Below are 27,537 nucleotides of genomic sequence, written 5' to 3' on the forward strand. Positions count from 1 at the left end.
AATCACTGAGCAGATTGAGCTGAAATTTGGTGGGAATGTTCTTAGAGGTGTTTAGATTACAGCAAGTCATTTTTTGGATCAGGCACCTAATTATCAATTTTGCTCACGAGATGGAAAATGAATTCCATCCTCAGTCTTTGTATCTCTGGTATAAAATCAATATATTTGTACATTTTGAAATACTGTATTCTGTGGTGCTTTTGTCCTCAGTCAGACTCAGTGAAGAGTGTATACGTAATGTCAATCTCTATGTTCTTACCTTTCTCTGGTTAGTAGGGCATTCTTTACAAAGTCCATGACAAGTTTGAATGATGGATACCTGTCATAACTACTATCTTCCTCTGTCAGAATATACCGACCCTGTAAAATTCATATTTGTTGTATCGTCAAAATTGGAAAATTGGTAAAATGACAAGGCAATGCTAAAATCATTGTGGAATTACATTACATTCAAAGAGGTGGTATTCATCCATTTAACATTACATCATCTACCTATACTCCCCCGTTGAGTGGAATGATCTGCTCCAGAAGTGTACTGCATTATAACAACATTTATTGCATCACACCAATAGTGGGAGTAATATAGGGGTGGTCATGTTAAATAGTGTGTAACTTTCAAAGTGTGATCTAAAAAAGAAAACAACAACCTCCAGTTTAGTACATCACTCAATACACATAGGATAATAATGATGATGCATATAAATGACTTACTTTGAGATTGGTATCTCTATCTGTAGAATCTTGGGATGGTAGTCGGTTTCTTCCAATTTGATAAGATCGACTTCTCATCAAATTTCTTTTACTTTTCACTTTTTCCTATGTGGGTAAAAAGAATTCAACTCATGTCATTTGTTATTGTGCATCAACAGACAACAAATACATTAGTAGAATAGAATTGATACTTGTATAGTAGTAGTAGTAATAGTGAAGTTACCTTATTGGAATCAAGAGACTAATTAGGGGAACATCTAAAAACCACAAGACACATGATAACAACTAAACAATCACAGGTCCTGGCCAGAGAAAAAAAATACTGGCAAAAGAAAATACAGGAATCCATCAATTAAAGAGAACACCAGCTGTCCCTCAACCATGACTGTGGATACCATCTCCCACCTATTTACAACAGTCTACTGTCAGGTGATTCCATTGGGAGGTCACCTGACCAAACAGTATAACATCATTACGCTGATGACCTCAGAGTGATTTGGACGAAAGCTTTGTAGTCACTTCAAAAACTAAATTAAATAGGGTAACTTCTCTACTTTAATAATATACTACACATTACCACTATCGAGATTCTAAAATACTGTAATTTTTAAAATCAAAGTTATCCTTTTATCCTTTTTCCCCATCAGAAATGTGTACAGAGTATAATCTTCTGTGATATATATCTTGTATAAATACATGGTTCATCTGAATCCTTTGTCGTCGATATCATGTTGTTAATTTTTTTTTTCGTCATTATGATAATACTAATTCATTACACAGCCATATATAATATCATGTAGAGGATTTGAAATAGAAATTAGTATTGTCCTACCTCCTGCTTTGGTTCTTGTTTACTTAGACCAGCAAATTTTAACAGGAACATAGCTTTATCTAGACAAATAGTCACTGAAAGATATATAGAGAGATTTACAGTGGAGGGTATGAAGAGTTTGATTCAATGAAATACATTTTGAAACAATGTAAATTCTAACAATAGTCGTTGATGGTGTCTCTGTCAATACTACCAAGTAGTTGCAGTCAAGATTTCATCCATACTGAAGACTAGTAATATTCAAGTTTACTAGTTGCTTGACGAGAATGTTCAAATTGGTCAACTGCACATGCTACTTTCTCAGGGTGACACTATTTTTTACATGTTTCTCATTGCTTTTTCATAGCAATTATGGGTTGGTTGGGCGATTTAAAAAAAGTCAAAAAATAAAAAATAAAAAATAGTCTTCGTCATATTTCTCTGCATCTCATTTTCCTCCTCTCTACCTTCTTTTTATTGGATTCCTGGTAACAAACCCTTTCCCAGCTTCTCTACACAATTGGCATGTTCTCAGGCCCCCTACTTGAATAACTTCCATCATGAAAAAATGCTCTGTTCGTGAACATGTGTCATCATCGCCACCATAACTGTAGATGGCATCAACAGTCCAAACACTTGCTTATTCTTGCCAGAGAGGGACAAAATATTAAGGGCGAGTGCAAATAAAAATATTTTTTTATTTTGATGTCAGAGCTGAAAATTTGGTAATGAGAAACAGAGAAAAAAAAGGGTCAACCTCATCAGAAAAGTGTACAATCTTCTGTAATGGATATCTTGAACAGAGTGAATTTAACATAATATATACCTGGTTCATCTGGATCCTTTTTCTGATCTTTTTCCTTTTCCTCTTTCTCACTGGCAACTTTGAATTTCTGACGAAGATCAATCTGGGGGCAGAAGTGATAATATTGGGTAACAGTACAGTGTGAAAGATGTGCTGGAGGTACCACACCTTCCATGGTGTGATGTCTCTCAAATCTGTGATTGGCTTCACAACAGTGTTGTTCGCTAAGACGCTCACATGTGGAGCTTATTTCCCTACTTTACATAAATGATATGAAGGGTAGCGAGCTGTATATGTATGAAAACCCTGTCATTCTTGTAGACAAAATTGACACCAAGGTTATTTAGGTAGTAATCATTTATCTACTTCCAGAAGTTTAAATCACAATAACATTTAATTAAACACATTCTGATAAGTATCAATAGTGGAAAGGGGAGACAAGGTACCCCATCACTGTATAAACAATACAAAGTTCACACCAAATGAAAATGCTTGCAGATAGGCTAACATCTATTATACATGATACATTTCTGTAAACACATGTTTCTTTGTTAAACCATAACTTCCATACATACTTGTGCCATTCCTTACTACCACTCTAACTTACCAGATATGTTCTTATAGTCTCGGCAACTACATAAGCCTGTAGTATACCATCTGATACAGGTAATTCACCCTCAGAGTTGTCTGCAATCAAATATACACAACAAGTGAAGTACCGGACCCGAATGGTTTCTATGACATGATTTAGTATAACATAGTCATTTTGTATGCACTAGATGACAAGCTGGTCTATTTCACTGACTCTGCTACCCAAGGCAGCTTCTATGGCAATACCAGAGACACTATGGTTGCAACCCGAAACACTTTATTTACAGTTAACTTTATTATTACTAACTAACTTTTTGTCATGCCTTAGACAGACGGTGCTATGTACAATCTAGTATGAATGTGGGTAGATTACTACATGTAAATTAGTGATGAACATGCTAATGTCGTCAATAAATACTGTTAAAATGCAAAGAGGAAACCAAGATTTTCATTTCACATTTTTGGGTCCCATATAATTATCTATTAAGTTTCAGTTCTGACCATCCTTTCTCAGCAAGACAATTGGCAAATACAAACAGCACATAATTTTGTTCTCTTTTATTCACTGTATTATTATCTTTTGTACACTTACAGAGGCAAAGGGCCTACTGGTAGTAACACTATTATAAAGTTACATTTTAATAATCTGATGAATTTTCCCAAACTTTCCAAACTACGTTTGCTTTACAGCTTCTTTTGCAATAAAATTATTGTGTTGAAATAAAATTTTCTGAAGTAGTACAAAAAGAATGTAGAATGAAAGTATACAATCATAATTATTAGTGCTAGGTTAATCAAATTGACTTATTCTCTTCAACCCACGGTATGTTACTTACAATATTTCTCAATCTCATCTCTAAGATCTTGAGTATGCCAAAGCAGTGCAGCAAACACAGCTTTGATAGCACTATCTACAGCTGGACCTCCCATACTGGGTACTGGACGCTGATTATGACATCTGTGAATCAGGACAAAATGACGAATATAAACAAATGTGTCATATTGTATGAAAATAACAAACTAACAAAACAGATTGTCCAGAGTAGTGAGTATGTATACTACTAGTAAGATAGCAAAAAGTCAAGTAAAATACACTTCATTTTCATTGGAAATTGTTGGTATATCGTCACATCAGTGCAGTAAGGTCTTATCTGCCTATACAATTGCATAGCAGATATGACCTGTCTGCACAAGATGCGACAATATCATTGTTAACATTGTTCAATGTTGTGATGAGTTCATTCCCCCCCCCCCCCCCCCCCAACATATGACAAGTTCTACAAAGCTATTCATCTAAAATATCTTACTTGTCAAGGAAGTCTGAAGCCATTCCACTTTCTCCGGTAGAAACACTGCCAAGGAAACTATTGACCACAGAATCTGATGGATTTGTCATCTGGTGAAATGAACACATAAAAATACAACTTAGCGTAGTGAAAAGGAAGATGATTTAACTGTCTGTCATAATCCTCTATAGATCTGTGAAATAGTTTTAACATGTATACAAATTAACAACATCTAATAAGGATGAATTTTGTTCCAATGACAGCACCAAATATTGTTCTATCATTCCATGATTTTGTTAGGATCTTGGAACGACGTAACAAGGATGAATTTCAGTTAAATTTGCATAGATTTTCATCCATACATTGCAAAATAATGCTGATGATTCCTGGTAAAATACAAGAACATGGGTATATCTTATGTACACTTTCTGTCTATAACAAAAAATATTAGTTAATATTTACTATGTAAAATTAAGATAATTCACACACTACTTTTTAGTAAATATATTACTCTACTAAATACTTCTAAATAATGTCATCTTTCATTCAACCTATTACTATACATAGGAAGAATACCTCAATTATTTTTACCTATATGCATTTTAAAATATACTAGTGTTCAGAGATAACTATTCCTCTTCCCCTGATTACAAAATTAGTGTACAAGAAAGTGCTTGTGAGATAATTTGTTAATCTCCATTAATTCCATACTAAATGTTCACAATCATATGTCCAGTAAGTAGACTTTAAAATATCAATACATGTGTATTACCTTTAGTCGTATCAGTAGATGTTTACACTCACGGTATAATGGGTATAATGCGTTAATTTGGGCAAATAGTGAGTTTGTTCTAGCAAGCTACTAATTAATGCAAAGCTGATAAACTCAGATAAGACATTGATATCAGGTAGGAAATAGAAAAAAAACAGTGAGAGGAAACAGTATTTAAAACTTTATTTGAAATATACAGGAAATAATATTAGAAATCAGGAAAATCGCGAGTACAAAATTGATCATTTGTCCTTTACCCTGTGATCTAAGTAAGCTACCCTCTGTGCATCAACACACCAGATATCAAAGCAATCTGATGAGTGGTAGTCGAGGAGATGATGAAAATGTCATTTTTTGAAGAAAAAAATCATAAAAAATTGAAAATGGCACAGATCAACTTGGCATGAACAAATCTGAATAGCCTCCCCCAAGGGAACATGCACACCAAATATCGAAGAATTCTGACTGTCACTTTCGGAGAAGATGATGAAAATATAAAAGTTTGACGGACACCAATGATTCCACCTATATACTCTATACCTTAATACAACCTATACCTAAAGCTACGCTTTCAGCTTTTCGCTGACAGCGGAGGTAATAAAACTGATGAGATAACTTACAAAGTTTCCAGAGAGTGATCTAGTCAGTTTTCCCACCATATATCCACCTCTGAATAGTGTACTCCATATATCACTTCTAAGTAATGACGATTCTGCTTCTTCTTGGTCTTCAGTAGACTTAGAACTTTCACTACTTGAACTTTTGGGTGTTACTGAAAATATAAGACATAATATGAATGAAAAATACTGCCAATGGCGTTGTAGCACAACTGTACAGTTTCTAAAAATGTTTATCCATATGGTAACAATAAGTGGCCATTTGTTGAATGGCTACCCAGTTGCCTATCCAACCATGTTGCTATCTTTACGATACATGCTATCATTTGGCTGTTGCTATGGGCGTGGTCATGTTGTTAGATATATTTGCATACATTTCGTGATTATTTGGCTGTTGCTATGGGCATGGTCTTGTTGCTAGGCATATTTACATATATCTTTTGAATGTTTATTAAATTGTCTATTAATCCTGGTTGTTATCTTTGCAATATATGTGATCATTTGGCTGTTGCTATGGGCGTGGTCTTGTTGCTAGGCAAATTTACATACATATTTTGAATGTTTATTCAATTGTCTATTAATCCCTGTTGTTATCTTTGTGAAATACACGACCATTTCGCTGTTGATATGGGCGTGGTCATGGTTGCTAGGGTATTTACATACATTTTTTGAATGTTTACTCATTTGCCTACCAGATGATGTTGTCATTTGACCAAAATATACTGCCATTTGGTCGTTGCTAAGGGCGTGGTCATGGTTGCTAGGGCCAATTTTGTCAAAATGTTTTGATGAAAATCTGCAGAATAACACTTTCAGAAACATCTCACCAAGTTTCAGACTCGGTGACTAAATAGTTTTTGAGATATAAGTTTTTGACCAAAAATGAACATTTTTACACCTAATTTGCATATCACTCATGGACTCACTGTATGCTTAATATCTCTTCATCCATACATCCCAAGATACATTCTCATTAAATTTCAGCCCCATCTGCTCAGTACTTTTGGAATTATAGATTTTTAACCCAAAAGACACATTTTTAGCCCTAATTTGCATATCACTGATGGAATCATCATGTCATGAACAAATCTTACTTTACACCCCCTTCAGAATGTTCCCACCAAATTTCACACCAATCTGCCCAGTAGTTTCTGAGTTTAAGTTTTTTGACCAAAAATCACATTTTTTTACCCAAATCACAGACCTGTGATGCGATCATTTTGATTTGAACAATTTCCCAACTAGACACCCAAGGTAATGGACCCACCAAATATCATGGCAATCGGTTCAGCAGTTTTTGACTTTAAGTTGTTTACACACACACACACATCCACACACACACACACACACACACACAGACAGACAGACGCCGGGCGATCCCTATAGCACTACTGAACAAGTTCAGTTGTGCTAAAAATGAATAAATGCAACAGATGGCCTCTGTTTGTGGACCAAGTGACTATTGTGAGCTTGCAGAAAAAGTTTTCAGGTTTCAGTTGAGTGATTCAATCATCAAACTAATTCAATAGATAAACTTATAGATTTCAGTACTAACTCTAGTAACTGGAAATTTCACAAAATGAGTGGCAAATTCCAAAATTAATGCCAAAATTTTAGCATTATTCCAACATTTTAAAATGTTTCCATTAGTTTGTTTATTACTTAGTAAAATTAATTATGACTAAATAATGCAGCTGTAATTTCTATTCACACATTTTGTACAATTTTCAGTCAAAACTATACACAACACAATTAAAAAGAGGTGACATACTAACAGGGTGATAAAAGAGTTTGATCTACAAGATACAAAGGTGACATAGTTCTGTTCTAAAGGATGTATCTAAACAAAGTATAATGATTTTACAGGAGATTTCATCTTAGCATGCTATTGCTATTAACTGATCAAATAATTCCTCTTTCTCAATTTCAAACCCTGGAACACATGATATATAGCACGCCCTCACATGGCCATAATGTGCAATTATATTAACCAACCAGAAAACCTTTGACAACAATAACAGCCTGTGTCATTATGGTGATGTTGCTTCACCTATTTGACAAAGGAATACAGGTATCTTGAAATGGTAGCCAGTTTTATAAGAAACCACTGATCGGTTTAGAATCTCTTCAGGATGTTTTGAAATTGAGGAAAAGTGAATTCACAACCCTTAACAATTCGAGATTACAGAAAACAAAATTGACAGGTTTTCATTATTTTGTTATCTTGAAATAAATTTTACAAAAGATGATACTATAACTTCTCTGACTGTTGTCATTGAATGTTTGAGTATGATTGTAAATAAAGAATGTCACTTTACACAAGTAAACTGAGATGTTTGGAATAGTATACCATATTATATATGGGAAGACACTACAAACTTTAAACTTATCAAATTAACTAACCAGGATTTCAATTCAATTCGATTTCATTTTATATGTTAAAGTGGTCATATGGATTAGGATTGGGTATTTATTTTGGAATTTTAATTGATAAAACATATATGGGATATACGTACAATAACATTATACAAACTTTTTACAAATTTTTTTGCAATGTAATGAGTTACAAAGACATACTTGGTCAATGTTGTTTCACATTGATTTTTCAAGTAGGAAGCCACAATAAAATTGTTTTATAAATTAAAAAATCAAAATTAAATACCAAATCCTCATACATACGGCCACTTTAAGAATGTGTTGGAATATGATCCAACTAAAACATATGTCAAATAGAGCAATTAAAACTGGATATGATTGGTCATAGAGAGTGGAGGTGTTTGGTTTATATTTGAGTTCTTATTTACCTTGTCTAGAGTCCATGACAGAAGCACACAGCTTTCCAAATAACTTAGCAAGTCCAAGTTGAAGGTCAAATAACCATGACAATGACACATCTGGGCATCCCTTGGCTGTAACCTGGAAAGTAAAGGAACACAATTTTGTTATGTACATCTAAAAGGAAGTAAAAAGTTGAGAAGTGTGGGACCTGGTGTACATTGTATGCATTTTATCTTGCTATCATAATAGAAAACCATGTATTTTGAATCAAGAGTCTAAAAAACACTTTCATCGACCAAAAAACCTAATATTTCTGGTAACTTGCTATGTATTAATGCACAAAAGTATGACTGGACACACATATCATTTCTGTTGTCATGATAAAATAAATGACAAGACACACAATACATAACTTACTGTAAATTTATATCCCCACTCATTGTTACTACTATCAGAGTGAAACAAGAACTGTAGTCTGGGTCCTCCTTTGAAGTTGACAGTCTTAGGCCATTTCTCACTCCCAACCTTCTGATCAAATCTCTGTTTGAATCCACGAGCATCTGTGAACTCTAGGTAATCGTATCTGAGGGAATGAAAATCAGACAACTTATTTATTGAATTACTATTTCATTCTATTACATTTTACAACAGCAATCTATACAAATATTTTCTAAATTAATTCTAAAAAAAATATAAAATACACAAATATTTTCTAAATTAATTCCAAGTGTGAAATGAAACTGGCTAATACTTGAACAGTGCATTACAATTAAAAATACATTCAGAAGCTCAGAATAACTATCACAAAAACAACACAATTTCAATATTCTATATTGAGAAATTTTGATGAAAAGTTGAAAGCTAACCTCTTCTCAGTTTCACATCTGGTATCAAATTCTACATGAAATGATGTTGCCCCTGGACAGAAGAATATCTGCGTAATATGTAGATTGTTTTCATAGTTATGAGTTGATTCGATATTCCAGGTACGTAGCACTACGTTTTCTTGGTTCACCAACCGCCAAGCATCACTGTCAACCTAAAACCAATACAATATCATAGAAAACAGTAAGGTTTTTTATCATGCATATGCCAAAAATATGTAATATATACTCTGGTCATTCTACATCAAGACAACGCATCTCTATGTCATAACAACCTGTGTCTACATCACTGGTTCAACTGTGTTCGAAATATGAGTCAAAATGTTCAAAATTATCATTACTTGCCCTAATTTTTTTTTTATATTACTGGCACTGGTATAGTTATGTTATTATTCTCCAATATTTTTCTTCATTCAGCCAGAAAATACTCATGACTTAAGGGTTATAATTACCCATCTAGCAACTCATAGTGACAAAAGACCCCTTAGGTCACTCATATTTTCATTGGCTGAACGAAGAAAAATATTGAGGAATAATATCTAATGTACCTGAAAATAGTCCATCAATATGTTTGTCTACACAGTACAGTGTGCATTAATTTTTAGGTTTTCATTTTTTCATGACACTGAAAGTCAGACTCATTTAGTTATAATATTCTATTACTGGGAAACAGTTGACTTGTTAGGAACTGATATAAAACACACATGGTACATTTTCTACATGCATACAGATACATGTATTAAATAGTCATATGAATTATCTATAGCTACTTACATCATGAAATACTTTTGGCATTTCTGGTGCTAATGTCCTTAGCTTCTCTGATATAGGTTGCAGATTTTTTAGCAGTGATATACTGGGTAACTTGTATTCACTCAGTAAGGCTAATGACAAAATCTGAAATAAAAGACAAGATGGGACAATATCAACATAAATCAATTTTATGAATCAAATGATGTCAAGAACACAATTTGTTGTTGTACCATACATAATCATTGCAGCCATGGAAGCACATTAATACTTCAACTTTGATAGAAAAACTGTATGTACAGTCCAATTGTATCAACATGTCTTCTCACATTTTTACATTCTATTTTAGATATTTTGGGGTTTTTTTTTTACTATTTTCAGATTTCAATGTATATCAGATATGACGTCAGTTAGAACGTAGTTCATCTCCACAAATTAAAGTGGCCATATGGATAAGGATTTGGTATTTATTTTGGATTTTTGATTTATGAAACAGTTTTATCATGGCTTCCTACTTGGAAAATCAATGTGAAACAACATTAGCAAGTCTGTATTTGTAACTCAATACATTGCAAAAAGCTAAAAAATGTGTAAAAAGTTTGTTATTGTATGTACAATAACACACATTTTACACATTTATTAATCTTTTGCAATTTATTGAGTTACAAACACAGACTTGGTCTATGTTTTTGTTTTTCATTTTGATTTTTCAAGTAGGAAGCCAAGATAAAATTGTTTTATAAATTAAAAATCCAAAATGAACACAAATCCTCATCCATATGGCCTCTTTAATCTTAGACTACATCTTTACAGGAGTTCTATTTTCATGTTCTAACACATGAACACAGTCTATATGTTTTCTTGGGTTTTCATGTTGCATGTCTCTTTCCTTTGATATTACTTAGTCCCTGTGATAAAAATCGTCTGTATTTTACTTTGAAATGATGAGAACATGTACAACTGCCGACATCAGACCATAGACGACCAAAACCCTTTAAAAACAGGGAAAGTAAACAATTGAATTGGATTAATAACACTTGGCTCAGCATGTTGGAAATACAGAGACTTGTAAGTTGTATTACATTCAATCATTTGATAAGAACAGTTGTATGGCCTCTTAACATAATAGTTCACCGTTCACACACAAATTTCCAGTTCCCCTGGCATTTCATGTACACTTAAAGAGGCCATTAAACTGATCTTATCAAACCATGGTGTAATGCAAGATCTCTGCTGTTCCAACATGCTCAGCCAAGTGTTAATAATTCATTTGTTTACTAAAGTCTATCCATGTTTGTAACAGGTTTTGTTTGTCCACGGTCTGATGTCCGAGGTTGTAAATTGAGGTGTTTGACCAAATCACATGATGTGTGTGTCCAATAACTTACCAACTGTCTGAGTGATGTTGCAAGGAAAGATTTTTCAAGTTGATCAATCAAGGGGTCTTTATTTTTTATCTTGCACAAAGCATCAATAATTGAACAGGCTTTGTCACTCTGCATACCACAATCTGATGTACAAACAAAGGCATTACGTAAGTATACATTGTTTTGAAATAGCAATAATTTACTCAGTTTAGTAACTGTAATACAGAAATTATGGTAGCAGAGAAAAAATATGAGCAATCTATCACTACAGATATTATACTTCAAGCATATCACTAATGTCCCCCTTATTTGTAATTTTTTGTCTCGTTTCTGATAAAGATTTTTTATGAAGTTGACCTAAACAGTTAACTAACACTTCAACAACACATATGACAAACTTATTTCAAAGAAGTCCTGACAGTTTTGTTACATGTTAATGACTTACATCTGAGTATCCTGGCTACAGCTGGTTCTCTATGTTTAGTAAGTTTGGTTACTTACATCTGAGTACCATGGCTACAGCTGGTTCTCTATGCTTAGTAAGTTTGGTTACTTACATCTGAGTATCATGGTGACAGCTGGTTCTCTATGTTTAGTTAGTAAGTTTGGTTACTTACATCTGAGTATCATGGCTACAGCTGGTTCTCTATGTTTAGTAAGTTTGGTTACTTACATCTGAGTATCATGGCTACAGCTGGTTCTCTATGTTTAGTAAGTAAGTTTGGTTACTTAAATCTGAGTACCATGGCTACAGCTGGTTCTCTATGCTTAGTAAGTTTGGTTACTTACATCTGAGTATCATGGTGACAGCTGGTTCTCTATGTTTAGTTAGTAAGTTTGGTTACTTACATCTGAGTATCATGGCTACAGCTGGTTCTCTATGTTTAGTAAGTTTGGTTACTTACATCTGAGTATCATGACTACAGCTGGTTCTGTATGTTTAGTAAGTTTGGTTACTTACATCTGAGTATCATGGCTACAGCTGGTTCTCTATGTTTAGTAAGTTTGGTTACTTACATCTGAGTATCATAGCTACAGCTGGTTCTCTATGTTTAGTAAGTAAGTTTGGTTACTTACATCTGAGTATCATGGCTACAGCTGGTTCTCTATGTTTAGTTCGTAAGTTTGGTTACTTACATCTGAGTATCATGGCTACAGCTGGTTCTCTATGTTTAGTGTTTTCAGACTGTAGTTGTTCATGACACCATGACATTAGACTGGTTTGTAACGCGCATAACAGTTGTACCAGGTTAGATGACACATCTTTCAGTTCTTTGCCTTCTAGAATAGCTTCACACTACAAAAAAGAAACAAGAAAAGATGATCCTGTGGTGCATAAAATCTGTAAGTCAAATTATTCAAAATCACTATAAATCCCCATACTTTGCTTACATTATGCCTGCACATGTGTAATCAGATATTTTTCTGTGTTCAGTCGGAAACACTTGTGGCAAAGGGGTTTCACCTGTCTAGTTTTTCAACTCATGATGACAAGACCCCTTAAGTTAGTATATCATTGATATTTTCTAAAAGTTAACAGAACCAAAGGAAAATATTGTAGAATGTGTGTAATATCGAATCAGACAACATGAATATATGGTATACTTTGATCATATGAGTGATATCATGTACAGTGTCATCACAGAATATACAAGATAATTATAAAGAAACTTGATCTTAATTAAACCTACCTCTCTGAAAGCAACTGACAATAAAGTCTCCATCACAGACAACACAGGTTCAATGTCAAAGTCCTCCTACGAACAAAAGTTAATATTTCTTTACTAAAAATGTCACAAATCAAAATATTGTCACTTTCATCTATATTATACTAGTGAACAACACATCTGTTATCGTAGAGTGTACCTTGAGGATTAATTTCATTACCCTTTCAAACACACATAGGGTTGAAATATGAAATATTTTGAGTGGGTAGAGTCATAATATGACAGAACCTCATGTCGCGTGAGTGCAAGTGTGGCGTACTTGGGGGTATTTGCATGAGTGCTTGCAGTGTTCTCTCCAGCAAGACTTTCAAGAGAATAGTGAGTGAAAGTGCATTAGAAAACACTGCAAGCACTGAGTGCAAATACCCCTGAGTACCACTGGCACTCACATGTCATGGGTTCTGTTATTATCAAAAATGTTCATCCAAAACAACAAATTTCCATAGAAACGACACTATGCCATCACACACTTTCATGTTCTCATTTGCATATCATTTGCATGCATGTATGCAATGTTTTCCGTATTGCACTGCATTGCAAATACCACTAATATGCACACGGGCACCAGTCCAAGTAATGTCTGGTCCATGAATTATGTAATAATGGGTGGGCATGGGGGTGGGGTGGGGGGTGGGGGTGGGGTGGGGGGTTGAAATCTATTGTAATACCTACACAGGGATCTATCTTACCTTAGGACTTGTACTAGGTAAAGTAAGTAAACCACTTGGATCAACACTGCTGTAATATCTACACAGTGATCTGAAAGTGAGAAAAGCTGACGTCTCCTTGGGATCCTGTAAAAAATGGGAGAAGTTACTAATATCATTCTACTTGTCTCTATACTTTTAATACAATAATGACATAAGCTACTCCAGTCATATCAAACTGTTTGAAACATTAATTATATAAATAACAATACTCTTTATTTTACTAGATAGTTCAAGTTTTCATAAACTTGTTTCGACAGAAGTACAGTGTGAGCTGCTATCATGGGTTCAGAGTTAACTCACCATAACATGTTGCATCATTGTAAATAACTTCTGTCTTCTTAAGTCCTTGTTAGGAAAGAAAACAGCAGCACCTACACAACAACAAAACAGTAGAAGATACCTTGTTATAATGTATAAGTATGATCACGGGTCAGTACATGTATACAACACTGGTATACAAAATTCACAACACACATTCGGCCATATTGGAGATCCCCTCCCCTCCCCTCCATCACATTGAAAGATTCTTACCATCCAGAATAGCATTCTTTGCAGCTTCTATCATAAGACTTGTTGCCATATCTTCTGTCTCCATGGTTGTGTCTACTATGTCTCTCACAGTATCAAACATGACAGATGCACATTTCAGTTCTGTTCTAGCTTTTTTCATGACTGCATCCTGCTGGACATATGAAAAGTAAAATTAGCAAGTTGAGAAGTTGAGAACCAGGATTGATTCTCTATAATAATAGAACCCAAAAAGTTGATTACAAAGAAGATAAAACAGTAATAGCAAATATTAGTTTTTCTTACTTCCTTTGTACCAACAAATCATGAGAAAGTAGATTAACAAGCCTTCAATTGAAAACACAGGCTGAACTTGTGTGTTGTGCTATTTGACCTTGAAGAATACTTTCAAGGTCAAAGGTTGAGGTCTTAAAAGAAAGCTCATATTTGATAATATGGGTGTAGGCACTTGAATGGAGTCACTATGTATTACACCTCCAAAGTTATGATGCATATTGTGAAATTTAATACTAACTGTGGCCGCCATTTGGCCATATTTGATTCAGTTGTGAAACCAAGTGATATGTATATGTCTCACATAGCAAGTTATCTTGAAATCGGTTGTGTATGCCAGAGATATAAGGGTGAGCGTACGCACGCACAGATGGATGGATGGATGCACAGATGGAACCTAATGTAAACACATGGTAAAAGCCCCCTCTGGGTGGTGCCTATTGGGGGCTTAAAACTCTATTTGTACTGTGCCACACTTTTTTCACATGTATCCAATTGTAAATATTCTTAAATTTCACTACACGAAACAAATGAAAGATAATTCCTAGGTTCATTGTTCTGAATTACTGCCTTGACTGAAATCAATCTTTCATTGCAAGAAATTTAAGTTATGAGGTATATTGTACTCAAATTGTTTACAATAAGATGCAGAAAAGATACCCTATGAGAAGTAATCAGTCTTGAAAACTATATAATAGACTGTACCGTGTCTAATACATCAGGTTATACTTAGCACGTCTGAGCAATAAAAGACGACTTACAGTGATTTTATCAGGATCATCACCTATGACGTCATTGGATCTCTCAATCTCACGTGTCAACTGAGGTAAACACAGGTGGATCATTTTTAATGTCAATACTTTGCCATATATCCATTTATTGTCACTACGAAATAAAAATATAGAGGAAAGAAATTGTTACCACTGTATTTCTATGGTAATACCATGACAACAAAGGCCATGAACATTAAGACTGTGTTCTCAAAGTCAACACATTGGGACAGAAACATCAATATACAACGTACAACGGTACATTTTGTAAACATTTTTCAATTAATGGCACTCAAAATCTTAGTTATGGGGGTGAGGGTTGGGAGAGTGGAGGGGGTCATATCACATATTACAGTCCAATATCAAATCTAAAGCAACTTTATATTAATCATTCAAAATATAATTTAACTGTATGACTGATCCATTAATCCTGTTTTCCTGTGTATAAACAAATACATGTACATCACCAAACCACCCCACCCCCACCACCACCACCACCACCCCCAAAATGAAAGAGGATAAACTAAGCCATATTTTGAATATACTTTTTGGACTTTTGTAAGACATAGATATTATGATGGTGTAGAAAGAGAATTAAGAAGACTAAGCCATATTTGTAATATGCCCTTTGGACAGTTTTAAGACATACATATTATGATGGCGTCATGATGGTTGAATGTTTACAGCTAGGAGCTAGCTTGAAGTCTGCAGTCTCACAGAGTCTGCGATAACAGCACTACCAATCTACCAGTACTTACCCATCAGGGATATCTGAGTAAAGTTGGGACAACAAAGCCATGGTCACTCCACTCATATCCAGGCTTGTACCTTTCAAATGTTTCTCTTTCTTCTTTTGAACTTCTTCCTAAATACAAAGTCAACAACATGTACTCAAGAATAGCTTTCAACTATTTCAATTGCAATGTCTGACATCTCACTTACTTACAGACACACTACGTGACTTGATAATACTATGCTTCAATGAAACTCTAAATTGTGGACATTTATTTAACAAATGTTTGGAATGAAAATAAACATCATTGTAGTTTAGATGTCAACATTACTATAGGCAGAATATTTCAGAGAAGTCAAGAAAAGTCTGGTTGAAATTGGAGTTTTATTTTTACATCAACTTGAAAAGTCAAGAATTAAAGTGACCATATGGATGACACATGGGTATTTGTTTTGGATTTTTAATTCTTAAGTCAACTCTGCTATGTTTTCCTACTTGAAAAAACAATGTGAAATACCATTGACCAAATCCGAATCCGTGTTTGTAACTCAATAAATGAAAGAAGATATACAGTATGTCAAAAGTTTGTTATTGTATGTACAATAACAAATATTTTAAACATTTTTCAATGTTTTGCAATTTACTGAGTAATAAACAAAGGTTTAGTACATGTTGTTTTTCTTCTTTTTTTTCAAGTATAAAAACAGAGTAGAGTTGTCTTAACTGTAAAACGATTGTAATAATTAAAAATCCAAAATGAATATGCATATGTCACCCATATGGCCACTTTAAAAGTTAATATTTACAGTTGAGATTATACTTGTAAACATTTATCATTTTCTTGTTGTTGATTTTGACATCAATTATGATATAACTACTGAACGATTTATAATAGTTGAAATTTTGACGGTATATAAATGTGAATAAATTACAAATTAATAAATACAGGAAAAGAAATTAATGTATTCCCTTATTATCACGACAGTCTCTTCCTACTTCTAATCTAAATAAAAATAAACAAGAAGCTGAGCTTATATATCATATGTCTTTTTCCTAAACTTGTGTTCCCCTGCTGACATAGCCATTTTCAGACATTGGCTATGGTTTGCCATTTGCCTTCCTTACATAATCACAGTGTTGGGAAGGTGAATGTCAAATATATGAATTCAAAATGGAAATATATGGATATGCATGGTATCAGTGAAACTGACAGAAAAGTGTGAAGAATCTGTAAACACCACAACTTAAATCAATTATAATAAACAGTATAAGTAAATTTAACTAGAAAATATTTGAAACGCTCAAATACAATGCAACATGATTTCTCATTCTATGTATTTGTAGGTTTCCCGGTTTCAGTCATAGTGATGATAATGATGAACAAAAGTGTTTCCCAAGATTGTGTTCAAAGTACTGTACAATTATTACCCCTGGCACAGACTTAGAACAGCAAAACAGCCCTTATACATCCTTAACTTTTTTGGGAACATATAATCTGTGGTGCCGATTAAGTGCACAGCTTTTAAATTCTTCACATAGGAACCTCTGTCCTACCACTATGCAGTTAAGCAGGTTTTAAAAGTTGTGGTTATTACAAGCATTCCCTCACACTTTACTTTCAATTTCAACCACACATTTGGCATCTTTGCTCCCAGTAATATGGTGTGGCCGTCAATTGTAACTTAGTACTGCACAGCCTAAACATCACAGCCACCCTACGTTCTTAGTATGGAGCGGTCCTCATTATAAAGGATAACAATAGAGGGCCACACCATATTATTGGGAACAGAGGGGGTAAAGGAGTGCATGGTATGAGGGGGGAACTGACCTGCTCTTGTGGAAATTCAGGGGAGCTTGAATCAAAGTACTGGCAGAGTGCAGATGACACATACAGACAGGAAATTGAAACGTGCGTGGAAATATGACGAAAAGAAAGACAGAACACACAAAGACATGGGCACAGACATAACAGAAAGGAAGAAAAAAAAGCAATTACAAGTAATGAGCAGAGCAACAGATCTAATCGATCAAATGAACAACCAAGGTTTGTCTACCATACTGTTAACTTACAGAATGAAAGAAAGTTCTTTCAATAAATTATGATCCATGGTCTTGGGAATCTACCATAAATTCATCATGGATCTTAGTTTTACACTTAGTCTAGCGTCTTCTAAAGAATGGAATATTTATTCTAGCAACAGTGGACTAAAATTGTTGTAATATTTATAACTATAAAGAAATGTACTGATTCAAGAGTTGCGTTTACAGTATCAGTTGCTGTAAACAATTTCATCACTAGCAGTTATTTCTATCAATAAACTGACATTTTATGCCTCATTCTCATTTAACAACATTTCACATTTTTTAACTTTTTTATACTTCTTCATCACAGAAAGTATTTTTGATTGCAAGTTACATTTTTTCAAAAACAGTGCAATGTTACTAATGGCATAAATTTGATAAATTTGGACACTAACCATTTTTGTTCATGTATTGTAAGTATAAGTACACAAAATCCTAAAGACTTTGTAATAACTGCCTGACATGTGAACTGAGCTATGCCATAGAAAAGAACAGAATAAGGAAATGAAACCGTACCATTTCTGTGTATTTGTTAGTGATGAGGGGAAAATGAGGTATTAATTGATTCTTTGGTAACAAAATCCTTAGGAACCAAAATCAGATTTTTTTTATCTATAAAAAATGTAATATTTAGGGATATTCTGAAGCTGCCTAAAGAACAGGCAGAGTGACCTGAAGGTCAGTGAAATTAGTGACCTGAAGGTCAGTGAGATTAATGACCTAAAGGTCAGCAAGATTGGTGACCTTGAGTCAGTGAAATTAGTGACCTGAAGGTCAGTGAGATTACAGTAACCTTGAATTCAATGATGTCATCTTAAGGAAAACTGTCGGAAAGTTATTGCAGACAGCAAACAATACTGAAAATAAATATACATGGTAACTCACCAAATCTTTGCCCATATCAACAATAAACTGTAGAACCCTCAGGAACACTACATCTGAGTTGATCATACCCTCCATTTTGTCAGGCATAGGAGCAAATAAACTCTGTTAAAGATGAAGAGAAAAATACCGCCAATGGCGTTGTAGCACAACTGTAGTTTTTAAAAATGTTTATCCATATGCTAGTCTATGCTAACAATAGGTGTTTATTTGCTGAATAACTATCCAGTTGCCTATCCAACCATGTTGCTATCTTTACGATAAATGCTATCATTTGGCTGTTGCTATGGGCGTGGTCATGTTGTTAGATATATTTGCATACATTTGTGTATGTTTTTGTTCACTTGTGTATGAATTCCTGATATTGTCTTTGCAATATACGTGATCATTTGGCTGTTGCTATGGGCGTGGTCTTGTTGCTAGGAAAATTTACATACATTTTTTGAATGTTTATTCAATTGTCTATTAAACCCTGTTGTTATCTTTGTGAAATACACCACCGTTTGGCTGTTGCTATGGGCGTGGTCATGGTTACTAGGGTATTTGCATACATTTTTTGAATGTTTACTCACTTGCTTACCAGATGATGTTGTTATTTGACCAAAATATACTGCCATTTGGTTGTTGCTAAAGGGTGTGGTCATGGTCGCTAGGGCCAATTTTGTCAAAATGTTTTTAAGAAAATCTGCAGAATAACAGTTTCAGAAACATCTTGCCAAGTTTCAGACTAATTGACCAAGTACTTTTTGAGATATAAGTTTTTGACCAAAAATGAACATTTTTACACCTAATTTGCATATCACTCATGGAATTATGGTATGCTTAATATTTCTTCGTCCATACATCCCTAGATACATTCCCATTAAATTTCAGCCCAATCTGCTCAGTAGTTTTAGAATTATAGATTTTTAACCAAAAAGACACATTTTTAGCCCTAATTTGCATATCACTGATGGAATCATCCCGTCATGAACAAATCTTACTTTACACCCCCTTAAGAATGTTCCCACCAAATTTCACACCAATCTCCCCAGTAGTTTCTGAGTTTAAGTTTTTTGACCAAAAATCACATTTTTTGACCCAAATCACACACCTGTGATGCGATCATTTCGATTTGAACAATTTCCCAACTAGACACCCAAAGTAATGGACCCACCAAATATCGTGGCAATCGGTTCAGCAGTTTTTGACTTTAAGTTGTTTACACACACACACACACACACACACATCCACACACACACACACACACACACACAGACAGACAGACAGACGCCGGGCGATCCCTATAGCACTACTGAACAAGTTCAGTTGTGCTAAAAAGGAATTAATATCTAGAAGAAAAAGTTCTTATACTAAGAACAAGTACAGTACAGCTGAAGAATCACTTTCTGACAACCATCAGGCTAGCTCAGCAATGTGATAACACTTGGCTGGTACTCACACCTCATCAGTATGTGTTAACAACTGGAAGGGTAAATGTCTGCACTGACCCAGTGAGAATGCCTGGCTATACATGGGTGACACTGAAAGGGCTTCTTTGAGTTGTACTGTACTGTAATATCTCATATCAAACATGACACTTGTGGTGTATCATCACATGGCCACTCATCAACTGCTAGTTTAGCTTAATGCATTTGAACACTGTTGCAGCCACTGACAGATAATTACATGTAAACTTGAAAAAGGATGTACAGAAGGGGTATAAATAGACTTACCAGGTTGATGTTATCTATAGCAGAACTAGTCCTGTGATAACCATACAACTTGACACCAACAATGCCAAGACGTTCCGCCGTTTCACTTCTGGCTCCTAAGAATTTGATGAGGACATACTTCCCAGTCTGACAACTGTCCATTGGAATATCAACTTCATCCCTAATGAAAGAACAATATTACAAGATAATGTAATATATAAACATTGACAACTAAATGAATTGCTAATAGCTTAGAGGGGTTTTCTGAACAATCATTACTCATTATATATACATTATATTATCTGAAGTAAAAACATTCTATCACAATTTACAAAGCAGCTTATTTGTACAACAAAATCAGAAAAAATTTAAAAGATGGATATATTCAATTCAATCACCATGTTTATACTAACTACTACCTATAGAGGTGGATTCTATTATTCAAACATAATATACAGCAAGCTGCACCTCAAGTGAAGATATTACAATTGCATGATTATTATACCAAAATTCACAAAGTTCTCCTAAGTGCATCGCATAAACAAATACATTGGCAACTTTTAAAATTCTCCAACTATACATTGTGTATTTCAGTACCAATGTCACAAATGCAATTTGAGAGAACACATTGGGTATTAAAACTAAGTTTTATACAATTCAGCAATTCTTACCAATCTTCCTCCACATTGAAGAATGCTACAGGATTGTCTGATTTACCCACAAGGGACGCAGACCTGTGAATACATAAACAAGTAAACAATTACCCACATGATACACAGACATGCAAATGCCCAAAAAAGTAAACGATTATCAACAATCAATGGATATTTCATCTATGAAGCCATCATCTTGCTTCTCACCATGCAAATCAAAATTAAAATGTCATTCTCACCTCATTTTCTGCAGGAAGTTATACTCAGAAGTGGTCCAGCAATCATAGGCTTTGAACCTCTCTACGTGTTTGTCCATGTCAAACGCCTCTCTGAAAGAATTAGTAACAATTAGGTTATCTTTTAAAGTGACACAAACTGACCTCTTACTCAACTGACAATACTTACAGAAAACTTTGACTAAACCACTCTAGTATGATATTAACGTCGATACATGCCTTCTGTGACATTACAATAGGTTTTTGACATTGTTAGAACAGTTGATTGCCGAGGATTGATTCCTGAACATTTTTTGATATAGATGAAAAATTATGTCATCGGATCATTGATATGATATACCTCATTAACAGATTTGAGTTCAGACACTTTCTAGTGATAGTTATGTATGCTTCAGTAAGTAGAATACTATGAGTGACTTTTAAATATGTAGCATAAATCTTGCCCAAAAATGTATAAACTCAGCTTGTGCCCCCTTGAACATAACTAATTAATTATCAAAGAAGGTCATCATCCAAATTTCAAATGCACTTTCTTTGAATGGAAATCAAGAAATATTGAACACAAAAAATTCAACATTATTCATAAATATGTACATGTATATTGGCTATCTGTTGTCCAGTATCTTTGGGATATGGATATGTTTGTCATTTTATCTTTTGTTTACATGATTCAGAGAACTCAGAAAAACTCCAACAAGAAAATAGAACCTTACTCATCATTGTAGACAAAGATTAAACCAGCTTTTGGACCAATTCCTCCCTTGTAGACCTATGAAAACATAATGAATAGATTATACATATGAATTATTTCACTGTTAAATACATGAAGTTATTATTTTAATTTAACAAGAAATGACATGGTGCAGTGTGCCCTTTAAGCCAATTTGATGCACACAATTTCTAGTGATGCACCAAAATTTGGTGTTCACCTATCTCTTACTTTGTGGTGAGTGTGTCCTCTAAGCCAATTTGATGCACCACTGACGCACACAATTTCTGGTGATGCACCAAAATGTTGTGTTCCCCTATCTCTTACTATGTGGTGACCAGTGTGCCCTCTAAGCCAATTTGACGTGCCACTGACACACACAATTTCTAGTGATGCATCAAAATTTGGTGTTAGCCTATCTCTTACTATGTGGTGAACAGTGTGCCCTCTATTAAAGCCAATTTGACGCGCCACTGACACACACATTTTCTAGTGACACACCAAAATTTGGTGTTCGCCTATCTCTTACTATGTGGTGACTCACAAGAAATGACAGTTTTTTCTCATTTTGACTCACAACATCAAAATTTGGCTATCATTAGAGGACACACTGGACATGGGTATGTTTCTTGGTATTTTATTCCATTCAAAAGTGGCCATCATGTCATGTACAAACAGCTGTCTAACCTCTAGTTAGTGTAAAGAGTATTACCTCAAATTGTCATCATTTATCTTACATATTTTTCCAGACTATATTATCTAATAATGAAAAGTAGTCAAGGGCTTTGGTATACCAAGATGTACAAGGGATAAATATATAAAGTTGTAACAAAACACATACCTTTATTCTAGCCCTGGTTATTTGCATCATGCCACTGTCTTTGCTACTGAACACCAAGTTTAAGTTCAATCTATCATTGCCTGACAAATAGGCTGCAAAATAAAATTTAAAGCATATTAAGAATTGAAAATAGAAAGATTGGGGTAAAAATTGTTCATGAGTTAAAATGTGGTTTTACTTCCTGTATGTGTGGCAATCTAATTAAAAGCTGACATTATGCCAGCTAGTGGTTAGATTCAATCTTTAATACATGCATTACAATTTCTTACCTTCTGTTGTCCAGTTATCTGTCAGTACATTGCTAGCAGCTGTGTTGCTATCACGTTGACCTCCATCACAGCCACACAAAGAAAGTTGTAAAATACTACCTGGAAGTAAAATGATATACATGTATTATAACTATCAGTACATTGCTAGCAGCTGTGTTGCTATCACGTTGACCACCATCACAACCACACAAAGAAAGTTGTAAAATACTACCTGTAAGTAAAATGGTATATTATAACTATCAGTACATTGCTAGCAGCTGTGTTGCTATCACGTTGACCTCCATCACAACCACACAAAGAAAGTTGTAAAATACTACCTGGAAGTAAAATGATATACATGTATTATAACTATCAGTACATTGCTAGCAGCTGTGTTGCTATCACGTTGACCACCATCACAACCACACAAAGGCAGTTGTAAAATACTACCTGGAAGTAAAATATATTCATATTACTAAAGAACCGTAATAATGTTCTTGAATATGACTATCAGGTCATCAGTGAAACACGCTATAGCTTCAATTCTAACAAACATGACCAAAAGTACATCAGAGAGAGTCTAAGCACATCTGAAGAAAGGTGTAAACATCACGGACAGGGGTGATGGTAAGGCAAAAATAAAAAAATTGTTTGGTTCCGGTTACCCAACCCCAACTAGTTTTTCACGCTGACCCTAAACTTTTTTTATGTATTCAAGAAAAATAATAATAAAATCGCGAAAATAGTGAAGTCTCGCCAGAAATAGTGGGTGCAGAAACTGGCATCAACTTAAAAAGACAATATAAAGCTATTATAAACAACACAAAGACCATTTGGAAAACAATGGAAAACCTGAACTAGACACTCACACATGAAAAAAAAAAAAATAATAAAATAAAACAAAAAATCTACCTACCCCACCTATTTTAAACTTGAATGTAATCGGAACCACGCAATTTTTTTATTTTCATGCCGAAGTACCAACTACATAATATCACAGTGACAATATCTATGATTACATCATCACTGAAACACCATAGACTGGTATTATTAAACACGCAAATGAAGTTTGTTGATTGCTACAGGCCAAACATCACTCACAGGTACAATGATAACTTTTGATCTTGTGATGAGAGTTCTAACTGTAATACCACAGTAATGGCAGTTGTACTGATATAAATCAGATCAGTACTGTGAATATTAATCAGAGAAATTTTATATTTACCATATTTCTTGAGTATCATTTCTCTCACGTTATTCAGGGATCGCAGTAAAGTTATAGCTTCTAATGGTGTTTCTCCATACTCTGAAAAGACGCAAAGAATACAAGGTTTGCTTTAAAACTATGTAGATAAAAGTGATAAGTAATAAAGTATGCTAATATTCATCTTCTTAGATTTTTTGGGGGTGATGAGTCATTTGAAATTGGGAAAGGTCAAAGGTTATATACTGGTGACTGGGTGACTAACATATATAAAGTTGGTCTCAGATTCAGAATCACATTCAGATTGGAGGACAATATGAGACAAGTGTTATATTATTATGAAGCCAGCTTTATACATTGGTGACTAGTCATTTCAAAGTAGGAAAGGTCAAAGGTTATATACTGGTGACTGTGACTAACATACAAAGTTGGTTTCAGATTCAGAATCACTTTCAGATTGGAGAATATGAGATATGTGTCATGTGGGTGACTTGTCATTCAGGTGAAGGTGGGAAAGGTTAAAGGTCATGAAATCTGAAGGAACATTAGTACATTGATGATGTATTTCATTTTGTGATGCCATCATATATTTGTTGACTTGACATCTCTTACCTTGCATATAGTGAAGTGACTTCAGTAGACTGGGTACATGACCTCTTGCTAGGGCAAATGACAACAACACATGAATGCCTTCAGGTGAAACTTTACCATTGGAGTCCCTGCAATATGTTTAAAGATATGTGTTCAGTTTGAGTTTAAGAATAATGGGTTAATTACAAGATTAGCTTGATAGGCCCCATATAATAATAATGGGAATTTTATAATGCGCCTTTTCTCCTGAGAGCTCAAGGCGCTCTCAATTATTACCTCTGGCATGGATCAATGGTGACACTATGACCCTTTATACTTCAACTCCCTTGGGAGTATACAATCCATTGCGCCGCCTCTAAAAGCACATAGGATTAAAGCATTCACATTGCAACATCTATCCTACCAGGTCCCACATTATACAGCTGTGTTGACTGAGGCACAGTCGTGGTTCAAATCTTGCCCAAAGACTTTAGTCATTCAGAAACAAACAACAGCAATGGGGCCCGAACCTGCAACCTGCAGATTCCAAGCCAGCCATGCTAACTATTCACACATCATGACTCCATATATCTGTCCAATAGTGATCCAAATTTGCCTTGAAAGCAAACATCATGTCAACATGTATACATTTATAGAATCAAGATAATTAAATGGTTAGAGTGGTTGGCTTGAATCTACAAGTTGCTGGTTCATGTCTTGCCACTTGTTCTGAATGACTTACAGTTCTTCGGTAAAATTTGATCCACAATGTTTGCAAGTCAACCAAGTTTTTAATTGGGGACCTGGTAAGACAGAGTTACTACATCAATGCTTTAATCCTATCTGCTTACAAAAGCTGCTATGGCCTGTATGTTCTCCAGGAAGTTGAAGAAGTATAAATGGCTGTTGCGCCACTGTAGGACTGTGTCAAGAGTAATATTGTAAGGCACTTTACTATAACAAATTATACTTATCGATATAAGACATCGACTTACAATGATACTGTATACAAGAATCTCTCAATCTCATCCAATACCGGTGGTGTCAAGAAAGATGGTCTTTCAGACGAGGCCGATGATAATGATAGAGGTGGCATATGAGATAAGGCTGATCTGAAATCACAAATAAAACACTTCAGATAGTTACATTATGTATGCAGTAATTGATTCCAAAAACTGACTGACTAGTTATGAACCATAGTGGGCTTCTACAAGGGGATAGTTTCAAATTTACAAAACCACAGTGGGTTTCCGCAAAGATATATAGTTACACAACCACAGCGGGCTTCCACAAGGAAACAAACAAAAGAACACAACTGAAGTAGAAGCTTGTGATTTAGAAGCAAAAAGACTAAGATATGAAGCTGAATTGATAACAAAATCCAAACTTACTAAACTCCAAATTTACTTTATATGTTCAATGAAGGACATTCTGAGTTGGGGAGGGGGGCATAAGAATGGCAGCTGTGGCTATAGAGACTAGCACAGAGAGATACTGTATAACCATCTATGTTGTACGTTCAATGATGGAAGTTCTGAGTTGGGGAAGTGGGGACATTCTGAGTTGTGATGGGGGGGAGCATAGGAATGACAGCTGTGGCTTAGAGGCTAGCACAGAGAGATACTACTACCTACCTTGTATGTTCAATGATGGAAGTTCTGAGTTGAGGGGCCATGGGAATGGCAGCCGTGGCAGTAGAAGCCAACACTGACAGATACCAGACAGCTGAAGCATCGCAAACACTAATACCACCACTTTGGACCATTCTGTTGGCACAAAATGTACAAGGATAAACAAATTTGGGAACTGAATGAGATCAACAGAAAGAAATAAGTAGCTTGATAGACACATCACAGTTTACCTCTTTATACAGCTGGTATACATGTATAACAAAGTTCTAAAAGTGTAAGGTGCTTTCTAAGTGTCACATGTTTGCCAAAGTGTACACACCTCATCTTAAAATTTTGGACTTTACATTTCCTGGTGTGTATATTAGTTAATAACAAAGAAGGTGCAAAAAAAATTTACATCCTCTCCTTCTCCTTCTGTTTCCCCCTCCCTCCCTCCCTCCCTCCCTCGCTCTCTTTCACACATACATATATTGCATGTATGCACACACACACACACACACACACACACACACACACACACACACACACACACACACACACACACACACACATGCATGCATGCATGTACACGCACACACATGCATACACACATACACACACAAACATGCATGCACACACACACACATACACACACACAACAATCATAGCACCCTACAACAACAACAACAACAACA

At 34.8% G+C, this 27,537-nt stretch overlaps 1 protein-coding gene across 1 annotated transcript in view; it reads right to left on the reverse strand.

The window, feature by feature from the left end:
- LOC144435326 (zinc finger ZZ-type and EF-hand domain-containing protein 1-like) overlaps window positions 1–27,537 on the reverse strand; it is a 63,780-nt gene that overhangs the window by 27,309 nt on the left and 8,934 nt on the right. The window contains exons 11-43 of the mRNA XM_078123921.1: window positions 26,867–26,998; window positions 26,228–26,344; window positions 25,275–25,381; window positions 24,684–24,764; window positions 23,480–23,578; window positions 23,211–23,302; window positions 22,374–22,429; window positions 21,664–21,753; window positions 21,443–21,505; window positions 20,793–20,952; window positions 19,077–19,182; window positions 18,658–18,664; window positions 17,942–17,966; window positions 16,139–16,245; window positions 15,372–15,495; window positions 14,341–14,488; window positions 14,110–14,180; window positions 13,789–13,893; window positions 13,064–13,129; window positions 12,510–12,669; window positions 11,394–11,515; window positions 10,030–10,152; window positions 9,238–9,410; window positions 8,789–8,954; window positions 8,398–8,509; window positions 5,597–5,748; window positions 4,226–4,314; window positions 3,755–3,876; window positions 2,935–3,014; window positions 2,349–2,430; window positions 1,544–1,617; window positions 712–816; window positions 260–360 (exon numbers count right to left, since the gene is read on the reverse strand). Coding sequence (XP_077980047.1) covers window positions 260–360; window positions 712–816; window positions 1,544–1,617; window positions 2,349–2,430; window positions 2,935–3,014; window positions 3,755–3,876; window positions 4,226–4,314; window positions 5,597–5,748; window positions 8,398–8,509; window positions 8,789–8,954; window positions 9,238–9,410; window positions 10,030–10,152; window positions 11,394–11,515; window positions 12,510–12,669; window positions 13,064–13,129; window positions 13,789–13,893; window positions 14,110–14,180; window positions 14,341–14,488; window positions 15,372–15,495; window positions 16,139–16,245; window positions 17,942–17,966; window positions 18,658–18,664; window positions 19,077–19,182; window positions 20,793–20,952; window positions 21,443–21,505; window positions 21,664–21,753; window positions 22,374–22,429; window positions 23,211–23,302; window positions 23,480–23,578; window positions 24,684–24,764; window positions 25,275–25,381; window positions 26,228–26,344; window positions 26,867–26,998 — 3,417 coding nt within the window. The remainder of the gene's footprint in view (window positions 1–259; window positions 361–711; window positions 817–1,543; window positions 1,618–2,348; window positions 2,431–2,934; window positions 3,015–3,754; window positions 3,877–4,225; window positions 4,315–5,596; window positions 5,749–8,397; window positions 8,510–8,788; window positions 8,955–9,237; window positions 9,411–10,029; window positions 10,153–11,393; window positions 11,516–12,509; window positions 12,670–13,063; window positions 13,130–13,788; window positions 13,894–14,109; window positions 14,181–14,340; window positions 14,489–15,371; window positions 15,496–16,138; window positions 16,246–17,941; window positions 17,967–18,657; window positions 18,665–19,076; window positions 19,183–20,792; window positions 20,953–21,442; window positions 21,506–21,663; window positions 21,754–22,373; window positions 22,430–23,210; window positions 23,303–23,479; window positions 23,579–24,683; window positions 24,765–25,274; window positions 25,382–26,227; window positions 26,345–26,866; window positions 26,999–27,537) is intronic.

Source organism: Glandiceps talaboti, chromosome 5 (genome assembly GCF_964340395.1).
Source record: "Glandiceps talaboti chromosome 5, keGlaTala1.1, whole genome shotgun sequence".
Taxonomy (NCBI): Eukaryota; Metazoa; Hemichordata; class Enteropneusta; family Spengelidae; genus Glandiceps; species Glandiceps talaboti.